This window comes from Paralichthys olivaceus, chromosome 22, assembly GCF_024713975.1.
Source record: "Paralichthys olivaceus isolate ysfri-2021 chromosome 22, ASM2471397v2, whole genome shotgun sequence".
Lineage (NCBI taxonomy): Eukaryota > Metazoa > Chordata > Actinopteri > Pleuronectiformes > Paralichthyidae > Paralichthys > Paralichthys olivaceus.
Window position 1 is genome coordinate 2,727,805 of NC_091114.1, and position 17,723 is coordinate 2,745,527.

At 41.3% G+C, this 17,723-nt stretch overlaps 3 protein-coding genes across 10 annotated transcripts in view; all 3 read left to right on the plus strand.

Moving 5' to 3' along the window:
• map4k2 (mitogen-activated protein kinase kinase kinase kinase 2) overlaps positions 1-5,042 on the plus strand; it is a 31,210-nt gene extending 26,168 nt beyond the window's left edge. For all 6 annotated transcript variants that reach the window (XM_069518659.1, XM_069518663.1, XM_069518661.1 and 3 more), the window contains 10 exons: positions 31-91; positions 188-311; positions 399-457; positions 528-631; positions 1,311-1,488; positions 1,581-1,649; positions 1,740-1,826; positions 1,910-1,980; positions 2,073-2,128; positions 2,510-5,042. In XM_069518659.1, the coding sequence (XP_069374760.1) occupies positions 31-91; positions 188-311; positions 399-457; positions 528-631; positions 1,311-1,488; positions 1,581-1,649; positions 1,740-1,826; positions 1,910-1,980; positions 2,073-2,128; positions 2,510-2,597 (897 nt within the window). In that variant the 3' untranslated portion in view covers positions 2,598-5,042. The remainder of the gene's footprint in view (positions 1-30; positions 92-187; positions 312-398; positions 458-527; positions 632-1,310; positions 1,489-1,580; positions 1,650-1,739; positions 1,827-1,909; positions 1,981-2,072; positions 2,129-2,509) is intronic.
• A 981-nt stretch (positions 5,043-6,023) lies between these two features.
• Positions 6,024-13,367, plus strand: rbm4.2 (RNA binding motif protein 4.2). 3 transcript variants are annotated; one of them, XM_020100117.2, is made up of 4 exons: positions 6,024-6,137; positions 7,187-7,615; positions 7,967-8,727; positions 12,906-13,367. In XM_020100117.2, exons 2-3 carry the CDS (start codon positions 7,204-7,206, stop codon positions 8,710-8,712), a joined length of 1,158 nt encoding a protein of 385 aa, XP_019955676.1. In that variant the 5' UTR covers positions 6,024-6,137; positions 7,187-7,203; the 3' UTR covers positions 8,713-8,727; positions 12,906-13,367. The 3 variants fall into 3 exon arrangements, with proteins under 3 accessions (XP_019955676.1, XP_019955675.1, XP_069375305.1); XM_020100116.2 differs by lacking the exon at positions 12,906-13,367 and adding an exon at positions 8,925-10,579; XM_069519204.1 differs by lacking the exon at positions 12,906-13,367 and having other exon boundaries at positions 6,058-6,137; positions 7,967-10,579.
• LOC109637643 (RNA-binding protein 4.1-like) lies at positions 12,924-17,056 on the plus strand. Its single transcript, XM_020100115.2, has 2 exons — positions 12,924-13,329; positions 15,236-17,056. The coding sequence occupies exons 1-2, from the start codon at positions 12,924-12,926 to the stop codon at positions 16,087-16,089; spliced, it is 1,260 nt and encodes a 419-aa protein (XP_019955674.1). The 3' UTR covers positions 16,090-17,056.
• Positions 17,057-17,723: the final 667 nt, after the last annotated feature.

Below are 17,723 nucleotides of genomic sequence, written 5' to 3' on the forward strand. Positions count from 1 at the left end.
CACTGATTTGTCTTTTCTATCTTCCTGCAGCTGCTGCCTCAGCGTTGCACATGGCTATATGTGATGAACAATGTGCTGATGTCTGTCTCAGGTAACAAATCCCATCAACTTGTGTGGTTTTTTTTTTACCAGAGAACACAGAGTTTTGTATTTTATCCATCGCTATAATAAAATCTCTGTCCCGCAGGGAAGTCGTCGCAGCTTTATTCCCACAGTCTGACGGCTCTGTTTGAACAGGGAGGACACGTGCAGAAGAAACACAGCAGTCTGTCGCTCAGCACAAACCGCTTTACTGAGAGGATCAGCACCAGGTAGGGCAGGATGTTAGTTACTTTGGATTTAGTTTTAAATGAAAACACGAGCTCGTGGCTAAAAGCCTATTATCTCTGGTTCCACAGAAAGTTTGCCATATCTGCGAAGATCCCCGACACTAAAGGCTGTAGGACATGTAGCGTAGGTAAGTGATGCAGAATTTACGCAATGATATTAAAGCATTAAGAAATACTGACTCATTTATCTTCTCTCAGCAAGAAACCCGTACACAGACAGCACGTTTCTGTGTGGGGCTGTTCCGTCTGGCCTGGTTCTGCTGTTGTGGTATGAGCCTCTCCAGAAGTTCATGCATCTAAAGGTTTGTGCTGACACGTTGCACTTTCAATGCTCTTCAGTGAGATATAAAGCTTTGTGTATTTCCATTATTGGGGGAGTTGTGTAGTATTCATTAATTCATGGATCTTGATGAGAAAAAGTGTTTAGGGGACTGATAGTATATTTAAATATGTTTCATGCGTGGATTGTACTTGAGTGCTATTCTAGAATATTATTAAGAATCAGGGGTAATGATAAATTTGAACCAAACCAATTTCATTACATTTCTGCCTCATTAAGAAGTTTTAAATAAGTCTGAGTTGGAATGTGTCTCCTGGTCGGATCAGTTTTCAGGTTTGGTTCCTCCCTGCTGCACTGTGAACACCAGTCCATTTGCAGTACATATAATATTAGTTATTATATAATTATCACATATTATTTATTACAAAATCATTTCACATTTAAACAAAATAAAGGAAACATACATCTGTCTATTAAAAGATAAGATGTGAAGGATGTTTAAACAATATAAACTGTACAGCTTTTAATAAAGTGTGTTAATTTCTAGAAAATGCTTATTGTCTTATATGTTTACGATTAATAAATAACCTTATACGCTGATATGCGTTGAACAGTGGTTGGAAACCTCACAGCTGTGTCCTCACATGATGATGTCATGATGTTACCATTATATAACTTGACTGTTCTTGCTCCACCCGCAGCACATCGCGATGAAGCTGCCGGACTCCCTGCCAGTCTTTGAGCTGCTGGTGTTGGTAACAGACGAGTTCCCCCAGCTGTGCGTCGGAGTGAGAGACTGCAGTAACGGGAAACCCCCGACCAGCCAGCAGCTCCAGTTTGATATCATCGAGCTGAACGGCACCCCTGTTTCAGTACCAGGTAGGACTGACCGCTGTGCTCCTCCACTGCAGCTGGTGCAGCTCAGCTCAAGGGTGAAAGTAAAATCTCTTTGTCTCTCTGTGCGTCTGCAGACAGTGGAGCACTGAGGGCGGAGCAGGTGACCCAACTGGACAGAGACACGGTCCTCATCGCGGTAGAAAGTAAGTCCATCTCAATGCATGTTCTTAAATCTCCAACCGTCTCTCACACTCTTAATCCACTGTAACTGAACGTTAATGCTCATTGGACAGAAACTGTTCGGATTGTGAACCTGCGAGGACTTCCATCCAAAGAGCTGGCTGCTGAAATGGTCTTTGACTTCCCCATCGAAACACTAGGTAGAAATACGCCTGTGTAGAAACCCAGTGAGTGAGACTTGATGTTGCTGCTGACACTCGGCTAACGTGATGTGTTTTAACAGTCTGCTTACAGGACAGTGTGCTGGCCTTCTGGAAACATGGCCTCAAAGGGAAGAGTTTTCATTCAAATGAGGTGAGTACATACGTGATCAATGTGATGTCCTGTGTATGTCACTCCCGCTAATGTGCACTGCCTTGTCTATAACCTTTCACCTTCACCTGCAGGTAACACAAGAGATTACAGATGAGAGTCGAGTCTTCAGAGTTTTGGGAACGAGCAGGTACGTCCACAGTAATCTGACATCAGCGTCATTCTCTGAGGAGGGGAGTTGAAAAGTAGTAATGATGGCAGTAGCACTGGTAATGATAGGAGTAGTAGTAATGTTTTTGGTAGTAGTGTTACCAGTTGTACCATTAGACATAGTAGCTATGATGGTAGCAGTGCTTGCATGGGTAGTAGAAGCCTTGGTAGGATAAATAGTGGTAGTATTAATGATAGTAGTAGTATAAATTGTAATATTAATACATGCATTAGTGGTAATAGCATTGATGTTGGTACAGCGAAAATAACTCATCCTAAACTTAAAGCGAGCTCTGCATTCCTCTGGTGGCAGTTGATTCATGCTGTGTGGATGAGACTTCTCTCCTCTCTCTACGCACAGGGACATTATCCTGCAGAGCACACCCACACATGACCCGTCAGCTCTGAGCAACCTGTACATCCTCACCGGACATGAGAGCAGCTACTGAGAGGAGATGAGTCGTCTTCTTCAAAAGAAGCAGTAGCAAGACACCAGCACCAAGTGATCGCACCGACTCTCCGCTGAGACAGACGAATAAATCAGCGTGGGATGCAGTTGCCTGCGCAGACTCGCGCTCTTTTTTTTTGTCAGGCAACAAGACTGTAAAAGACTCAGAGACTTGTCAACAAGCTAAGTGAGTTTCTAACTCTTGAGTGTCCTAATTAAAACTGCAAAAGCCGAGACTTTCATGTAAAATGAATCCGTCCTCCCAGCCGAAGTCACAGTGTGGCTGCTACAGGTCCAAAGATCTCCTGCTGTCATTCCGAACCTTAGACAACATGGACATAGCATTTGTGACATCACGCACAATCTTCCGAGCTGATGTTTGGAAGCTCTCATCCGAGTTTGCTTTCGTCTCTGTCAGCGACTGGAGCCGCGACGCCTGAGAGGTACCGAGGAGGGACGAAGAAGCTGCAGCAGAGTGTGATAGACTGAGAAGCCTGTCAATCAATGACATGAATAAACCTTGATACTCCCATTAATAAACAGTCATTCATATAATTGCTAGTAGAAGGTGTGATGGAACATTTCAAGGGATTTCTGTGGCGTCTGAGCACATCTAGTGGCCATTGCTGACACTGCAGCTTGGAACAACAACATGCAACTATGTATTTTTACTTAGCATCTTAAAAAGCATTATATATTATACCTGCAGGGAGAATTGTATTTCTTTTATTCTGAACTGTATTGAGCAGGTAGATAATCAGAGGCGTCCGCTCCATGAAAACAGCTCAGGCTTAGTGCCCAACAGAATGAGTTATTTCATTACATTGGCTGTAGAGAGCGCTGTTGTACAGAAAACGTTGCATATGTTGCTTTTGCTAAACATCAGCGCCCTCTTTATTAGTACATTGCTTTAAAGCATCTCAACTTCGGCTTCACTCCTCAGCCATAGGGTTTGCCTTATATATTTTTGCCTTTGCATATTTCTCTCCACACTGTTTGTAGCCATAGTCAGGTCGGAATTACTCAAAAAGCAGTTTCCAACTTGTAAATACTGTCCACGTCAACATCCATGTCGTGATTACACCTGGTAAACTCAATATATTCAAGAGAAACCCAGTTTGTCTGTAAAAGTAATTAAACACAGATTTCTAGTGCTGACACTTCCAGGTCATAACCACGGAGATCTTTATCCATCTCTAACATTCATCACATGTGAGATAAATGAGGCTAGATATTCTTATTTTATTCTTCCTCAACTTTACTTCACTGTAAAGAAGTACTCGATCAAAAACCTGTGATTAGAGAATCAACCATTTACTGTTGATGTGGAAAGTGGCTATGAAATTGGTAGTTGCAGTGTAGCACTTGAATTATGTGTGTAATCTAGTATTACTCTTCCTTATGAACAGTAAAAGTCACAGGCATAATTCCAACCACTGGTCTAAGTTTAAACACAGTGTGGGGACCAATCAAGTCTTCAGATTAAATCTTAACAGAATTCCAACCCTGCATCATGGTGTTAGTCAGCTATTAACAATCTGTTTTCCACTGGTCTGTCAGAAATCCTGATTTGATTACAGTTAGGACAGTTTGTATGCTAATGTTACCTGCCAGTACAATACTGGATACCCCGGAAATATGGGTTGAAACACTCTTGTATCATGTTTTGGATTTGTAGAAGGAAAAATGAAAGAAACCCTCGACAGGAAAATATATGACGTGATCGAGGCAAGCTTAAAAAGGCTGCAGTGCTAAATGTACATATTGGACAATGTCGATCTAAAAAATTACATGTAAATGTACTTTGTCAAGGTGTTAGCTTTGCAGCATTCACATTATGTGCCACCATATTGGGAGCTGTTAAAGGCTCATTCCATTGCAGTAAGTCAAACACAGCTTTACCCCATGATCTGTGATGTCACTCCTTCATTCCTATTAATAACTCAACTTACATAAAGGGTAAATGTACATTTGATTAAAATGGGTGCCATATAAACTGAATACAAACAGTTACACGCCTGCTTGGCTGACCAAAATGAAAATTCCACTACATTAGTATTGTGTGTATTGATATTTAAGTTATTTATGGAAAGACAACTGTATGAGTAACACTCACCTTTCCCTGACAGATACTTGAAGGACATAATATGGATATGGGTATTTGTTTGTTATTTTGTATAAATTCTATGTAGGTTGTATAACAATACAGTATATTACACAACTGAGATTGTAATATGCAAAATAAAGATTTTAATAAACCTTAAAGCTAAAGCGGCTTTAGATACAGTGGCTTCAGAAAGTATTCAGACCCCTTCACTTTTTGTGAAGTGATGACATTTTTATTTTTGCCCATCATCAACACTTAATTATCACAATGACAGAGTAAAAATATGTTTTCAGACATTTTTGCAAATGTAATAAAACTCCAAAACTGAAACTGAAATCACTCACTCTGTATTCAGACCCTTTATTCAGTACTTTGCCGAAGCCCCTTTGGCAGCAGTTGTAGCTTTGAGCCGACTGTGTAAGTTTCAAGTTCAGTCCAAATACGTTTTTTATGTCTCATGGGAAAAGAAAATATTTTTCCTCATATTCCCCCAGGGCCTTTGAAAGCCATTTTGAAGACTTCGAGCAGATTGTCTTGTGTTTTCTTTTTCCTTTTAGCTGCCTAACCATAAAGGCCTGTTTAATGGACTGCTGCTGAGATTATCATCCTTCTGGCAGTTATTTTGTTTCCTTTGTGTAGAGCTTTTTGGATTTGGAGATACATTTCCCTAATATCATAAAATCTCTTAAATAATATAATACAAACAGTTGTGTTTCTTTACCAGCAGGCAATTCAGCCCTTTTTACTATCAAGCAGGGGGTTAAAGGTCCAGTGTGTAAGATTCAGGTGAAAGGGAACTATTGGCAGAAATTTACTGTAGAATAATCCTCATGATGTTTTCACTGGTTTGTTTCATCTAAATTCTATGAATTGTAGTTTTCTATACCCCAGAAAAGGCCCTTTAAATTCAAATACTTCGAGGGGGTCCTCTCTACGGAGGCCGCCATGTTTTTTACATTAATCCAGACTGGACAAACTAAACACCTTTTGAGTTTTTATGACAATTAAAGCTACCACATGTTCTTTATCATGTTTGGAAGGAGAGGGTGAGGTGAGAAGTGTTCAGCTGCAACATGCAACTCCAACACTCGATATCACAAAATCCTACACACTGTACCTTTAAACAAGACGTGTCCCGTGTCTCCATTTCTCTGCAAACTCTCTGCATAGCAACAGAAATGTTTTTTTTATTTCACTTATAGTATATTATATTTGAGTATTTCATATCAATTGGTTTGCCTCCAATCAGTAACTTGTAAAGACAGATTTGGAATTGACATAATTGGGGTGTGTTGGGATGAACACAACAGGTGGCGGTAGAGCACCTTGACGCTGGTGGCTCGCAGTGTACATCTAGAAAAAAGAGAAGAAGAAACGGCAGCAGCGCCATTTCACTTTTCATTCATTTGTGTCGAGGCCTACGTCGGATTACGGGTGAGTTAGAGATTTCTGATTATTAAATACGCTTAGATATATTCTAGAATGTTGGCTTTATGTAACTTTCCCTGCGACGTTGTTACAGATGTGCTCGGTAAACACATGGGCCGAGCTGGAGGGCGGATGCTCATCCGCAGCTGGTTAGCAAGCCAGCTAACGTAGTAGCTTCCTGAAAACATGCGTCTTCATCAGAGCGCCATTACACTGAAACACTGACGCGGCGCGTAGTGAGCACTGTCTACTCAATCGACCCAACAGCGAGATCAGACATGTTGGGTTTTTCTGAGTGATGGCGAACACACAGCGGAAACGCGAACAGCGCCAGGGTTAGCACAACACGGCTAAGCTAGCGAGTGCGACTCGCTAGCTTAGCCGTGTTTACGATACACTAGCTTACGTCAGAGAGAGAATGGGAATAACATGCTCTGTCTGGAGATGAACGCTCAATTTAACGTACTTGGCTAATGAAAGAATAACTTTGAGGTGGTTAAATGGAGAGCACTTAGCTTATCTAAATACATACTTGTTACATGGAGCAGCTGGTATGTTGTGCATGTATACATGGGCCAAATAGTATCGCATTGAGTGCGTTACATTTAATGGTGTGCGATTGCCCGTAATATAACCATATTGAATTTCTCACACCAAGCAGCGGTAGTTGAATTTAATCATCTGTCACCTTCTCATGCACGCAGTTGCTCTAAACGTATGCAATCTAATAAAACAGCCTTCCAATCAATTTAAGTTGTAATGTTTAGGTCAGAAAAAGCGTTTCTGCAATATTTTCCAGTCCACTTTGCTGTATAAGGGAATGTGTAATATCAAAAACTATATATTCTGCACTGCAGTACACCAGCGCCATAAAGTACACACTGAAAAGCTGTGTAATGTTACACCTGCATTGCTCTTGCAAGTGTTTTACTGTATTATAATTTTTTTGCTAGAGTACCTAATGAACCCGGTAGTTAAGCATATTGATTGTATAGCACTAATTCATTGATCACTGACTCACTCTTGTAACTGAAGTATTATTTTAAATCCTCCAGGAAACACGAACTTCATCATGGTGAAGATTTTTATCGGCAATCTTGCCTGCAACACCACACCTGAGGAGCTGCGGGAACTCTTCGAGAAGTACGGCAAAGTAGCAGAATGTGACATCGTCAAAAATTATGGGTTCGTTCACATGAACAACATATCAGAAGCAGAGGAGGCCATTCAGAACCTCCACCAACACCAGCTGCATGGCTGGCGCATGAACGTGGAGATGAGCAAAGGGAGGCCGAAGTCCACCACCAAGCTGCACGTCAGTAACCTCGGTGAAGGAGTCACCTGTGATGTTCTGCGGGCCAAGTTTGAAGATTTTGGCGCAGTGGTGGAATGTGACATAGTGAAGGACTATGCATTTATTCACATGGAGCGAGTGGAGGATGCCATGGATGCCATCAGTAAGATGGACAACACAGCCTTCAAAGGTGAACTCTCGGGCAGCGGAACATTTGTTGTCTTTACTGTCTGTAGATTCAAATTTGGATTCTGTTCTATCGCTGTAGAGCTCTCATGCCTAGTCAAATCCTCTAGCTCATTTCATTTACACAAAGAGTTTGGATAACCCTTGCCTTCATTGCAGGTGGACTGAAAGTAATCACTTGTAACTTTGGCACCAGTGACAGTGCAACTGGTGAATAAAATCATCTGCAACTAAAGGTTATTTCGCTTCGCCCAGGGATTGCCGGTCAAATGAATTTAGCGTGTTTTATAGACGGTAAGAGCCTTTTCGTGTCAGAATCCTACGGTCTCATGCGTTTCTTCTCTCTCCCTACAAGGCAAGCTGATGAGCGTACAGCTGTCCACCAGTCGGCTTCGCACTGCCCCGGGAATGGGAGATCATACCGGCTGCTATGTCTGCGGGAAACATGGTCACTGGTCGAAAGACTGTCCAATCGGTCGGGGCGATAGCCACGGTGATGACGTGAGAGGTCACAGCGGCCGGGCCCCCCCACGCGGTCCCCCAGGTTATGGCAGGGGCAGCTACGGAATGGCCCCACCTCCAGGACCTGATTACATGGGTGGCTCTGCGTATAGTCAGGGTAGTTACGTAGGTGGTATCCCTCCGCCCCCTCGTAGGCTCAGTGGCTACGGCTCTGAGCTGGGGGATAGATATGGGGGCAGACCAGCAGGCTCCTATGCTGACAGGTCATCAGCTTATGATCGTGACCGTCTTTATAGCAGTGTTGACTATTATGAGAAGTACAGAGCTCGGCCTTATGGCTCAAGCTATTTCGAGGATCGTCGCATGTCTTATCTCCCCCCTCCCCCACCCCCTCCTTCCTCCCTTTCAAAGCTCCCCACCGGTGTAGATCCGTATGACCGTCGGCCACCGCCTCCACCTGTAGCGGCCGCTTCAGCTGCTGCTTACTATGCACAAGACCGCAACCCGATCGGACGAGTACCCGTCTCTGCGGCAGGCTACACCTATGAGCGAACACGGCTGTCACCGGTGTCCTCCAGGAGCACCTACGCTACTCCGCGACCCAAGGATCATTATGCGCCACGTTACGCGCCTTACTAAAACCACGGTGCCAAGGTGAGCAACATAGCAAACAAATATGACAGATTATTTGCTTTAATGATAAGGTGACATTTTAATGTAAAACATTTCTGCTCAGTGTGCACTGGGATCTGGCTAATTTGTTGTGAGGCCGAACCCCTTTGAAGCTGTGCTGCAAATATTAGCAGATTAAACCCCCTTTCTGAAAAGGGATTGCTTTGCTCTCTTTGTAGGTCTATTTGTGAACTGCGGGACTTTTCCTTTGCCGTCGTATCTTCGATCTACATGATTCTATCTGTCTGCGCAATGTGCGGCAAAGCATATGAGATGCAGAGAGTTTGGGAATTGTGTTGGCATCTTCAGGGCACCTAAGATGCCAGTTGCCTGCAGATGAATTGTCCTTTCAGTCACGTTCACATAATCTGTTTTCAAGGATGATAATGATTAGAAAACTGCACTGTTAAACATATATGTTGTATAAAGCAATATTTTTTTCATTTGTTCTGCAGTTTTTCAGCTCAGTTTTTAGCCCTGTCTTTTTTTTTTTTTCTTAACCGTGTTTGTTCCTCACTTAAAGCAAAATGTTTAATTGAGCAAATGTGAATTGCTTGGATTTTGTTTATCACTTAGAGAAAGCTGGATTTATACCTCTGTGTAAAGAGGCTGTGCCATACACAGCGGCTCCCTTGCATAGGCTCTAAGATTACACCATTGGCTACACTAGTTGTCGTGTATCTCCTCAAAAATGTAAAAATACGGCAGGGATGAAGAAACCATGAGGGAAGAGTGGGACTTGTGATTGGCTGTGAGAGTTTTTCCCCCGACATCTTGCTGATTCTGGCGGAGTTTGTAGATAGTGAAGACAACACTGTGGAAGTTAAAAGTGGACCCTCTGTATGGATAAATGAACACAAACAAAGCAATTGCATGGAAGAAGTCGCTTTATTCAGTAAGTAGACACATTTAAATAATGTTAACTGGATGTAACTCGAGGGGGACTCCTGGTAACACTTTGCATTGACTATAAATCCAGCTGAAGTGTTTTTGTTCCTCTTTAATGTAAACATTTGACTTTATTTTCTAATTGGGATTCAGGTTAACCCATGTAGTATATGTATCATTTGCTTGTGGTGCAGTAGAGCCTTATCTTACCCCTCAGCACACATCTCATACGATCCAAGTCAATTATATGGATGTGGATAAAGATGAAGAATAATCTTAATGTGGTTCGTACTCTGACAGCTAAAACCAGGAGGGTGAAACACAGGAAGCTCCCTGGTTTAGGGTCGACAGCAAAACTCTGTAGAACATGAATAGACAGTGATTCACACTGAAGAAAACAACAGAGCATTGAATCCACATCCATGTCACTGGCCTGGCTCAGTGTTCATTAAGGATACATAATAGCACTGTGATTATTTGAGAGAGTTGCTGAGTGAGAAAAAAAGTAAGGTAAGAAAAAACATTCTCAAACATTCCAGCCTCTCATTTTTTCAAAGTTGCAGTGTGTTCATAAAATATATAAATATATATATATAAAAAAATAAAAAAGGTGCAACCAAGACCAGAATATTGGCTGACAGGCATTGTGCATTAAAATAACTGTTTTCTTCCCACTTAAAAAAACACCCAACCCATCAGAGGTAGGATGTCAGTGCGGGATGGATGTGTGTTGTATACATATTACATCTAAAGCAGATTCAGAAAGGTGAGGCAGGGCTTGGGCTGTACAAGTCATGAGGTGCTTTCAGTGTTGAGAGTGCCTTTGTTAGTTTTTCATATAGATGGGTTTGGAGTTTGTATTTTTCTTACTAGCTGTGGAAGTACCAGCATACACAAAAAATCTAAAAATGATTTTTAATAAAGCCAAAAATAATTTTGGTCTTGACATTTTTGTTGTTTTGTGAATCCCCACATTGTGTTGTCTAACTTTGTAGGTGAAACGGGACTGTTCGTTTTTCTCATTTGGACTGTCGTCATGAAGATCATGGTTTTACAATTTATTTTTCTCAGCGTTAAATTCAACAAGTTTGGGAAATTGTGGATACAACATTAAGTTCTATCTAAGTTGATATAACAATATCGAAATAACAATTCATTATCGTTTGCTGACATTAATGTAAGTCATTAAAAATTCTGCCACAAGCAGTAGTGCTCTGATGTGGGTTTTCAGTATTAACCACATGGGATATTTCTTCAAATCATATAGAATGAATACCAATCACAGAACATATCCTCATACAGTATAATTATCTGAGAAAGGAGGAAAACAATTGGTCAAACTTTACTTTATTATTGTGTAAAGAAATCTAAGGGTATAACAAAACAATAGACATGATGGCAAGTACCTACACTTTATTTAATACAGGTACTTAATACTTCATACAAGTTTTACCAGCACATAATTGCAGACTGATAATCTGTAAAAATTTAAACATGTCACATTCAATCCAGGTAATGAAAGGTGATCTGTTTACATGTAGAATATAAATCTGCCCTCATTAGAAACAAATGGTTCTTGAAATGCGTTCTCCTTATTTTTTTATTTTTAATTTTAACAACCAATTATTAGAAAGTATCGACACTGAAGGTGCACGACCTCGATCGTGACTGTGGGCACCAGGGTGCGCTTCCTCCCCTGGTGGAGGAGCTAACAGTTAGCCGCGGCTCTGTGTGTGTAGCACCGTGTCCGCCTGGTCACGAGCTGCTAATGTAACGTAGCACTCGTCATTGGGTGAAGCAGCAGCCGCCATTTCATTCTGCGAGGGTCCGAACACAGTGCTGCTGCTGAAGGTAGGAAACCCAGCCCCACGAAATGAATGCAACGCAAAAGCTCGCTTTGCCGTCGGAGTTAGCCACAGCGTTTTGAGTTTGGGAGGGTATGTCGAGCAAACGGGGCCTCTTTCATTCATACGTGCTAAGCTAACGCAACGATACACAATGGACGTGCAGCATATTAAACGTGGGGGAGCGTGTTACGTAACTCGATCACCGAGCGGAGCGGTGATGTAGACTTATGCGCCAAACCTGATAAGTTAGCGGACTCGGTTAGCTCGCTGCGGTTAATAGAAGTGAAATGCTCGTGCGGTGAGCGATGGGTGCGATCGTCCGCGATGTGATCACAGTTTTTCCCAGGCCTTTTGATGCTAGCTACAGAAACATGACGTTGACGCGTCTGTGGCTCTGCATGTGCCGCTAGTTGCCTGCGCACAATTCAACAAAGCAGCGCACATGTGCGGAATCCCCCGTTCTACACCGAACACAGTGAGGATTGATTGTTGTGAAGTTGTTGCCTTCAATTTTGATGTAATCAAGAGTGGGCACAGGAATCAATGAGTCCTTACCCGGTGCATTAGTCTCCATCCATACTAACCAGCGTCAGTCAAAATCAAATTCACATTTAGTTATAGGTGCTAGATGTGTTAACAGTTAAACAAGTTCAGCAGGAAGAGAAATATAGGTATATGCACTGTAAATACAATTATATTCACATATATTTTGATATACATTCTCCATAACTGGTTAATAACCTATTATAAACAAGATATGCACTCAGTGGGGGTTAGAATATTGGAAATCAAACCAGTCAACCATATTTATGTATAGGATACACTGGCATCAAACACAGTCACTATTAAACTTTGCATTTGTTTAAGCATGCATCACTTTTTCCTTGTTCTCTCAATGCACGTGCATACTTCTCCAAATTATCTTTGTATAGGTTAATTTAACATACATGTGTGGCATCCTGTTGTGTTGTTGTAGGACAGCGCTCATAGATATTAAACCTTAAGTCAAATTGTCCATGATTCAGTTAAGAGTAAAGTCTTTTTTAAACCACAATAAAATGACTGGATATCTTATGTTTATTGGATATCAAAGTTCAAAGTGTTTTATTTGTCACATAAACAGTCCTGTACAATGATATTCTTACTTTGCCTTCTACTAAAAATACTTTGCTTCGAAAAAAAAAAAAAAAAATATATATATCAATGTAATAGAATATAAATGTGCAATAGAAAGTAATGCAGTGCGATGGACAGTAGAAAATGGATATCCATTGTTAGCAGGTTTCATTACATCACACCACATGAATGCATGTTAACCAAGGTCCACATTTTTAGAGAAGAGTATTAATATTTTGACTGGTCCATCTTTCGATTGCCTCAGCAGTATTGTGGTACCAATAATCTTGATTTCCTCTCCTTCCTCAGTGACGTGGCAGCTCCAAAATGGTGAAAATATTCATCGGGAACTTGTCAGCTGACACTACATCAGATGAGCTACGCTCTCTCTTCTCCCAGTACGGCAAGATTTCAGAATGTACAATCGTCAAGAACTTTGGCTTCGTGCACATGGATAACAAAACGGAGGCAGAAGAGGCCATCCGCAACCTCCACCACTATGAGCTCAATGGCCAGCCCATGAATGTAGAATTGAGCCGTGGCAATATAAAAGGATCCACCAAACTACATGTTGGCAACATCGCTTGTACCAACCAGGAGCTGAGGGCTAAGTTTGAAGAGTTTGGTTCCGTGGTGGAGTGTGACATAGTCAAAAACTATGCTTTTGTTCACATGGAGCAAATGGAAGATGCCATGGAGGCCATTAATCAGTTAGACAACACAGCTTTTAAAGGTGAACTGGGCTTTATGGGGACCTTACCCTTTATCACATATATAGTATGAAGAATTTTGAATTCTGGTCTTGTGAATTGACAGGTAAGTTGTGGATGTGCTACAGGTGAGTACAAAGAGAAAGATGAAGGGATATTGGTAAGCTGAAGATGGTAATGCTGCCCCAAATACTTCTTATTTAAAGCTGGTATCCGTAATGTCATTTGTTATATCCGTCTGTATGGTAGATTGTAAATGATCACAAATAGGCACTTACTGCAATTTATGATTTTCCCCACCAGGTCCCCCCTTCAGTTTAATACTAGAAGGAACAAACTGTGTATTTCTACCTAGCAAAACTCAGCTGCATCCATTAAGGACAGGGTGTGCACCAAAACTGTTTATATTTCATTTGGTCAGCATGCACGTGGTTTTCGGTGCGGTCATTGATTCCTGGCTGAATGTGCACAACCCACTCAAACTCTCTGCAACATGAACAGATGATGGCTCAGTGAGCATTTCTGCGGCACTCAGATGCAGAAATGCTAATTTGAGCTGACAAACTGTTGACTTATTTCAAGTTTAGCACAAGGAAGTTTGAATTCCAAGCTTACTCGCAGTCTTCTGCGATAACTCAGAAATTTTTGGTGTCATGCTGTGGCAAGAAAGTTTTTCTGCATTAATTGGTCATAAAATCTGATCTCATCTGAGTTACTGAGTACAGAGGAACAAAGTGTTGAAGCTTATAACAAACAATTCTAGTCCTTTTTTTTGTCTTTATTGAACACATCCATTAAACATTCCCAGGGCTAGTGAAAAAAGGAGTGTACTCTTGAATTTAATAACTGGTGGATCGTCCTTTGGCAGCAACCACCTTAGATAATCACTTTCATTATCTTAGCTTTCATTACAGAGCTGCGTCAGCACAGATATGTTCTCAGGACGTCTGGTGTGAACGGCTCGGAGCTCTCCTGGGTTAAGGTCAGGATTGTGACTAAACCACTCCAGAAGGTGTATTTTTATTTGAACTAATTGTATTTCACCTTTGGAATAAGGTTGGTGTGCATTAGGGTTAGTCAAGCTGCTCCTAAAGCTCCAGTGTGTAAGATTTAGGTGAAAGGGAACTATTGGCAGAAATTTACTGTAGAATAATCCTCATGATGTTTTCACTAGTTTGTTTCATCTAAATTGTATGAATTGTAGTTTTCTTTACCCCAGAAAAGGCCCTTTATATTTAAATACTTTATATTTACATGGAGGGGACCCTCTCTACAGAGGCCGCCATGTTTTTTACATTAGTCCAGACTGAACAAACTAAACACCTTTTGAGTTTTTATGACAATTAAAGCTACCACAGGTTCTTTTTCATGTTTGGAAGGGGAGGGTGAGGTGAGGGGTGTTCAGCTGCAACATGCAACTTCAAAACTAGATATCACAAAATTCTACACACTGTACCTTTAAGCAAACCTACAGTGATATTCTTTGGAGAGCAGCGGCTTCCTCTGGTTCTTGACACTTTTTCCAACCTTTACTGTGAATGTTTGATGTGTCCAATACAAACAGGAAAAACACAATGATTTGTTTATTCATTTCATATAGATTGTGTTTGTTCATTGTAAACGAGATGAAAATGCAGATCATTTTTAAAGGTTTGGTCAGTTCTTGTTACCGAATGAACATCAGTAAAGATTGTGTTTTTTACTGCAGGATCCAAATAAAATGTGAAATGTTACGGATTTCAGCTTTAATAACGGGACTGTCTAATTCACCAATCATAGGCCATGTTTTATCGTTACATTGGCGTATATAGTGCAGATTTTTGCTAGACTGATGGATTATGGGACTTTTGTATACCAGACAAGAAATGTCTTATATATTATTTGGAATAAATGCAGGCATAAGTCCTTATTGAGTCTTTTCTTTTTAAGGCAAACTGATGAGCGTGAAGCTTTCGACTAGCCGCCTTCGTACTGCGCCGGGAATGGGAGACAGATCGGGTTGTTATCGTTGCGGGCAGGAAGGCCACTGGTCCAAAGAATGCCCTCTAGACCAAAATGGCTACCACAAAAACGGTTCAGAGCCAGAGTCTGATGGATACGATGCCTCGAGATTTGGCGGGCGTGGTCACAACAGTGGTTATCATCCAGACTTCACTGGTGATCCAGATTATGGTGGCGGCTATGCTCCTGTACATGTGTTTTCACGGGGTTCTGGTCACAGCAGCATGGCGGGGTACAGAAGGGGTGCAGGCTATGAGAGTGCAATGAGATACGGGCCGCACCCAGGTTATGGCATAAGCGCTGTTGCTGATCATAGCATGCCTCGGATGTATGGCAGCGAGGCGGCATACAGGGGCAACGGCTCACTCTATGGCGCGGTACCAGCCTACCCGATGCGACGGTCGCCTTACGAGGAACGGGATCCGTACGGGGTCGTGGACTACTATGAAAAGTACAGGGCCAATTCTTACGGAGGCAGTTATTTCGAGGAACGCGGCGCCGTCCCCTTGCCTGCTCCATCAACCCCCTCCATAGCTATTATTCGGGAACGTCTTCCCCCCTCTAGCCTTGACCCATACGAGTGCCCTCCCCTCCCTCCTCCACCAGCCCCAGTCTCCTCATTCTATGCACGTGACCGGAGTCCGATACGGAGAGTCCCTGCCGAGGCAGACGGATATGCATATGATCGTTCGCGCCTTTCCCCGGTGCTGACCCTCCCAAGAAGCACTGCCTATGAACATCCTCGGGATCCCGGTGCTGAGCGGACAAGATATACATACTAATCTGTTTCCCAAACAGCAAGATAGGATAGCCCAAGTGCAATTGGAATCACTAAAAATTAAATGTTACAGTGTGTCTCATTGGTAATATCAGGGGCAAAAGTCAGCCCGTGTGGGTAGTATGGACAAGGTGACAATAAAGCTTTCCAATTATCCAACAACTAGAATTCAGTGGAAATGGTTGAATGCACCCACATGACGCTGTGATCTCATTCCAGCTTATACTACAAAATGCAGAGCAACGAATGCTCAGTTGACCTCCGTTCATCTTCCTATTTACATGTTGTGATATTGGTGCAGTTCTGAAATGGCGTAGTTTAATGTGAAAGTGCAGAGATTGAGTTTTTCTACAAACTGGTTGATCCATCCATTTGTGATACTGTAAAAACAAAAAAAAAATCCCCCCTCCCCCATATAGTAGCAGTATGTTCATACAATATTTAGATTAATTCAATAGAAACACATAAAATTAATGCATGGTGCATGTTTTAGAGGTGAGTCTTAGGGTTATGTTAATTCAATTTAATGAATTCTTTTCAGCAGCGTCTTTGTGTATTTCTGTCTATTCATTTGTGTTGATGTAAGTTTACATTGTTACTGCATATATAAATCAAAAAATAAATTTCAATACCTTATGCCTCATCACCTACATTGGTAAATGGGGGGGTTACATGTCAAACCTGTACAAATATAGACCTGCACAAAATGAAAAATTATTATACTTTTGTAATTGGGATAATATGAAACCTATTTGTGGAATTGTGTTGAAGAACTTTCCAAGCTGCATTTTGGTCATGTTTTTTAATAGTCACATTACTTGTTTTAAATTTATTTTCAGTGCTGTGATATATATGAGGCTTTACGCTTTCAACATATGTTGTAGTTCCATGAGAAAATTATCTCAATTGCCTGTGCTGTCTGTCTTGATTTCTAACTATTAGGTCAAAATTAAAACCTGTTTAAAGACTGACTCTTATGTGTGTTGAATAATGTGGTATACTGATCTGGTATACTGCTCATCAGTTGCAATTTTGTTATATAGAAAGTAAAAATTGGAAGATTAGCTCAGTGATCGCAACCACAAGCAAGGGACTGTGATAAGTGATGGTTTCAGGTTATATGAAGTAAAGTTAGCAGGTGTGTAAGGATCAAAATAATCCTAATAGTAAAATTCTTATCTTTTAACTTTAAGTACAATGCCACAGTTTGGATTCAGCTGACTGAATCAACATCTTCCATCTGCAGACAAGCCGACCTTCTGGTTAGCAGACGGCAGCTGTACCCCCTCAGTCACCAGGCACACCTACTGGCAGATATCTTTGTTTGGGTTAAATCTTATTCTCCAAAATGATATTTTGTAAATGCTCTCTAAAACGTAAAGACTTTATTTTCTTTCACTATCATCAATCAAAAATAATTTTGACCAGATAAGTTGAAATATTAACAGAAAATGGGTACTAAAGTCAACTTTCTTGTCAGTTCTACTATGTATGTTTCTGATCTCCGGTGTAAACATAAGTAGACAGAACATATAAGTATACAACATATTAAGTAATAAAAACAGAGTAAAACACAGTATGCAGTCAAAAGGCACATGGTGGATAGGATGAGAGTTTTGCAAATGGGAATAGTGAGAA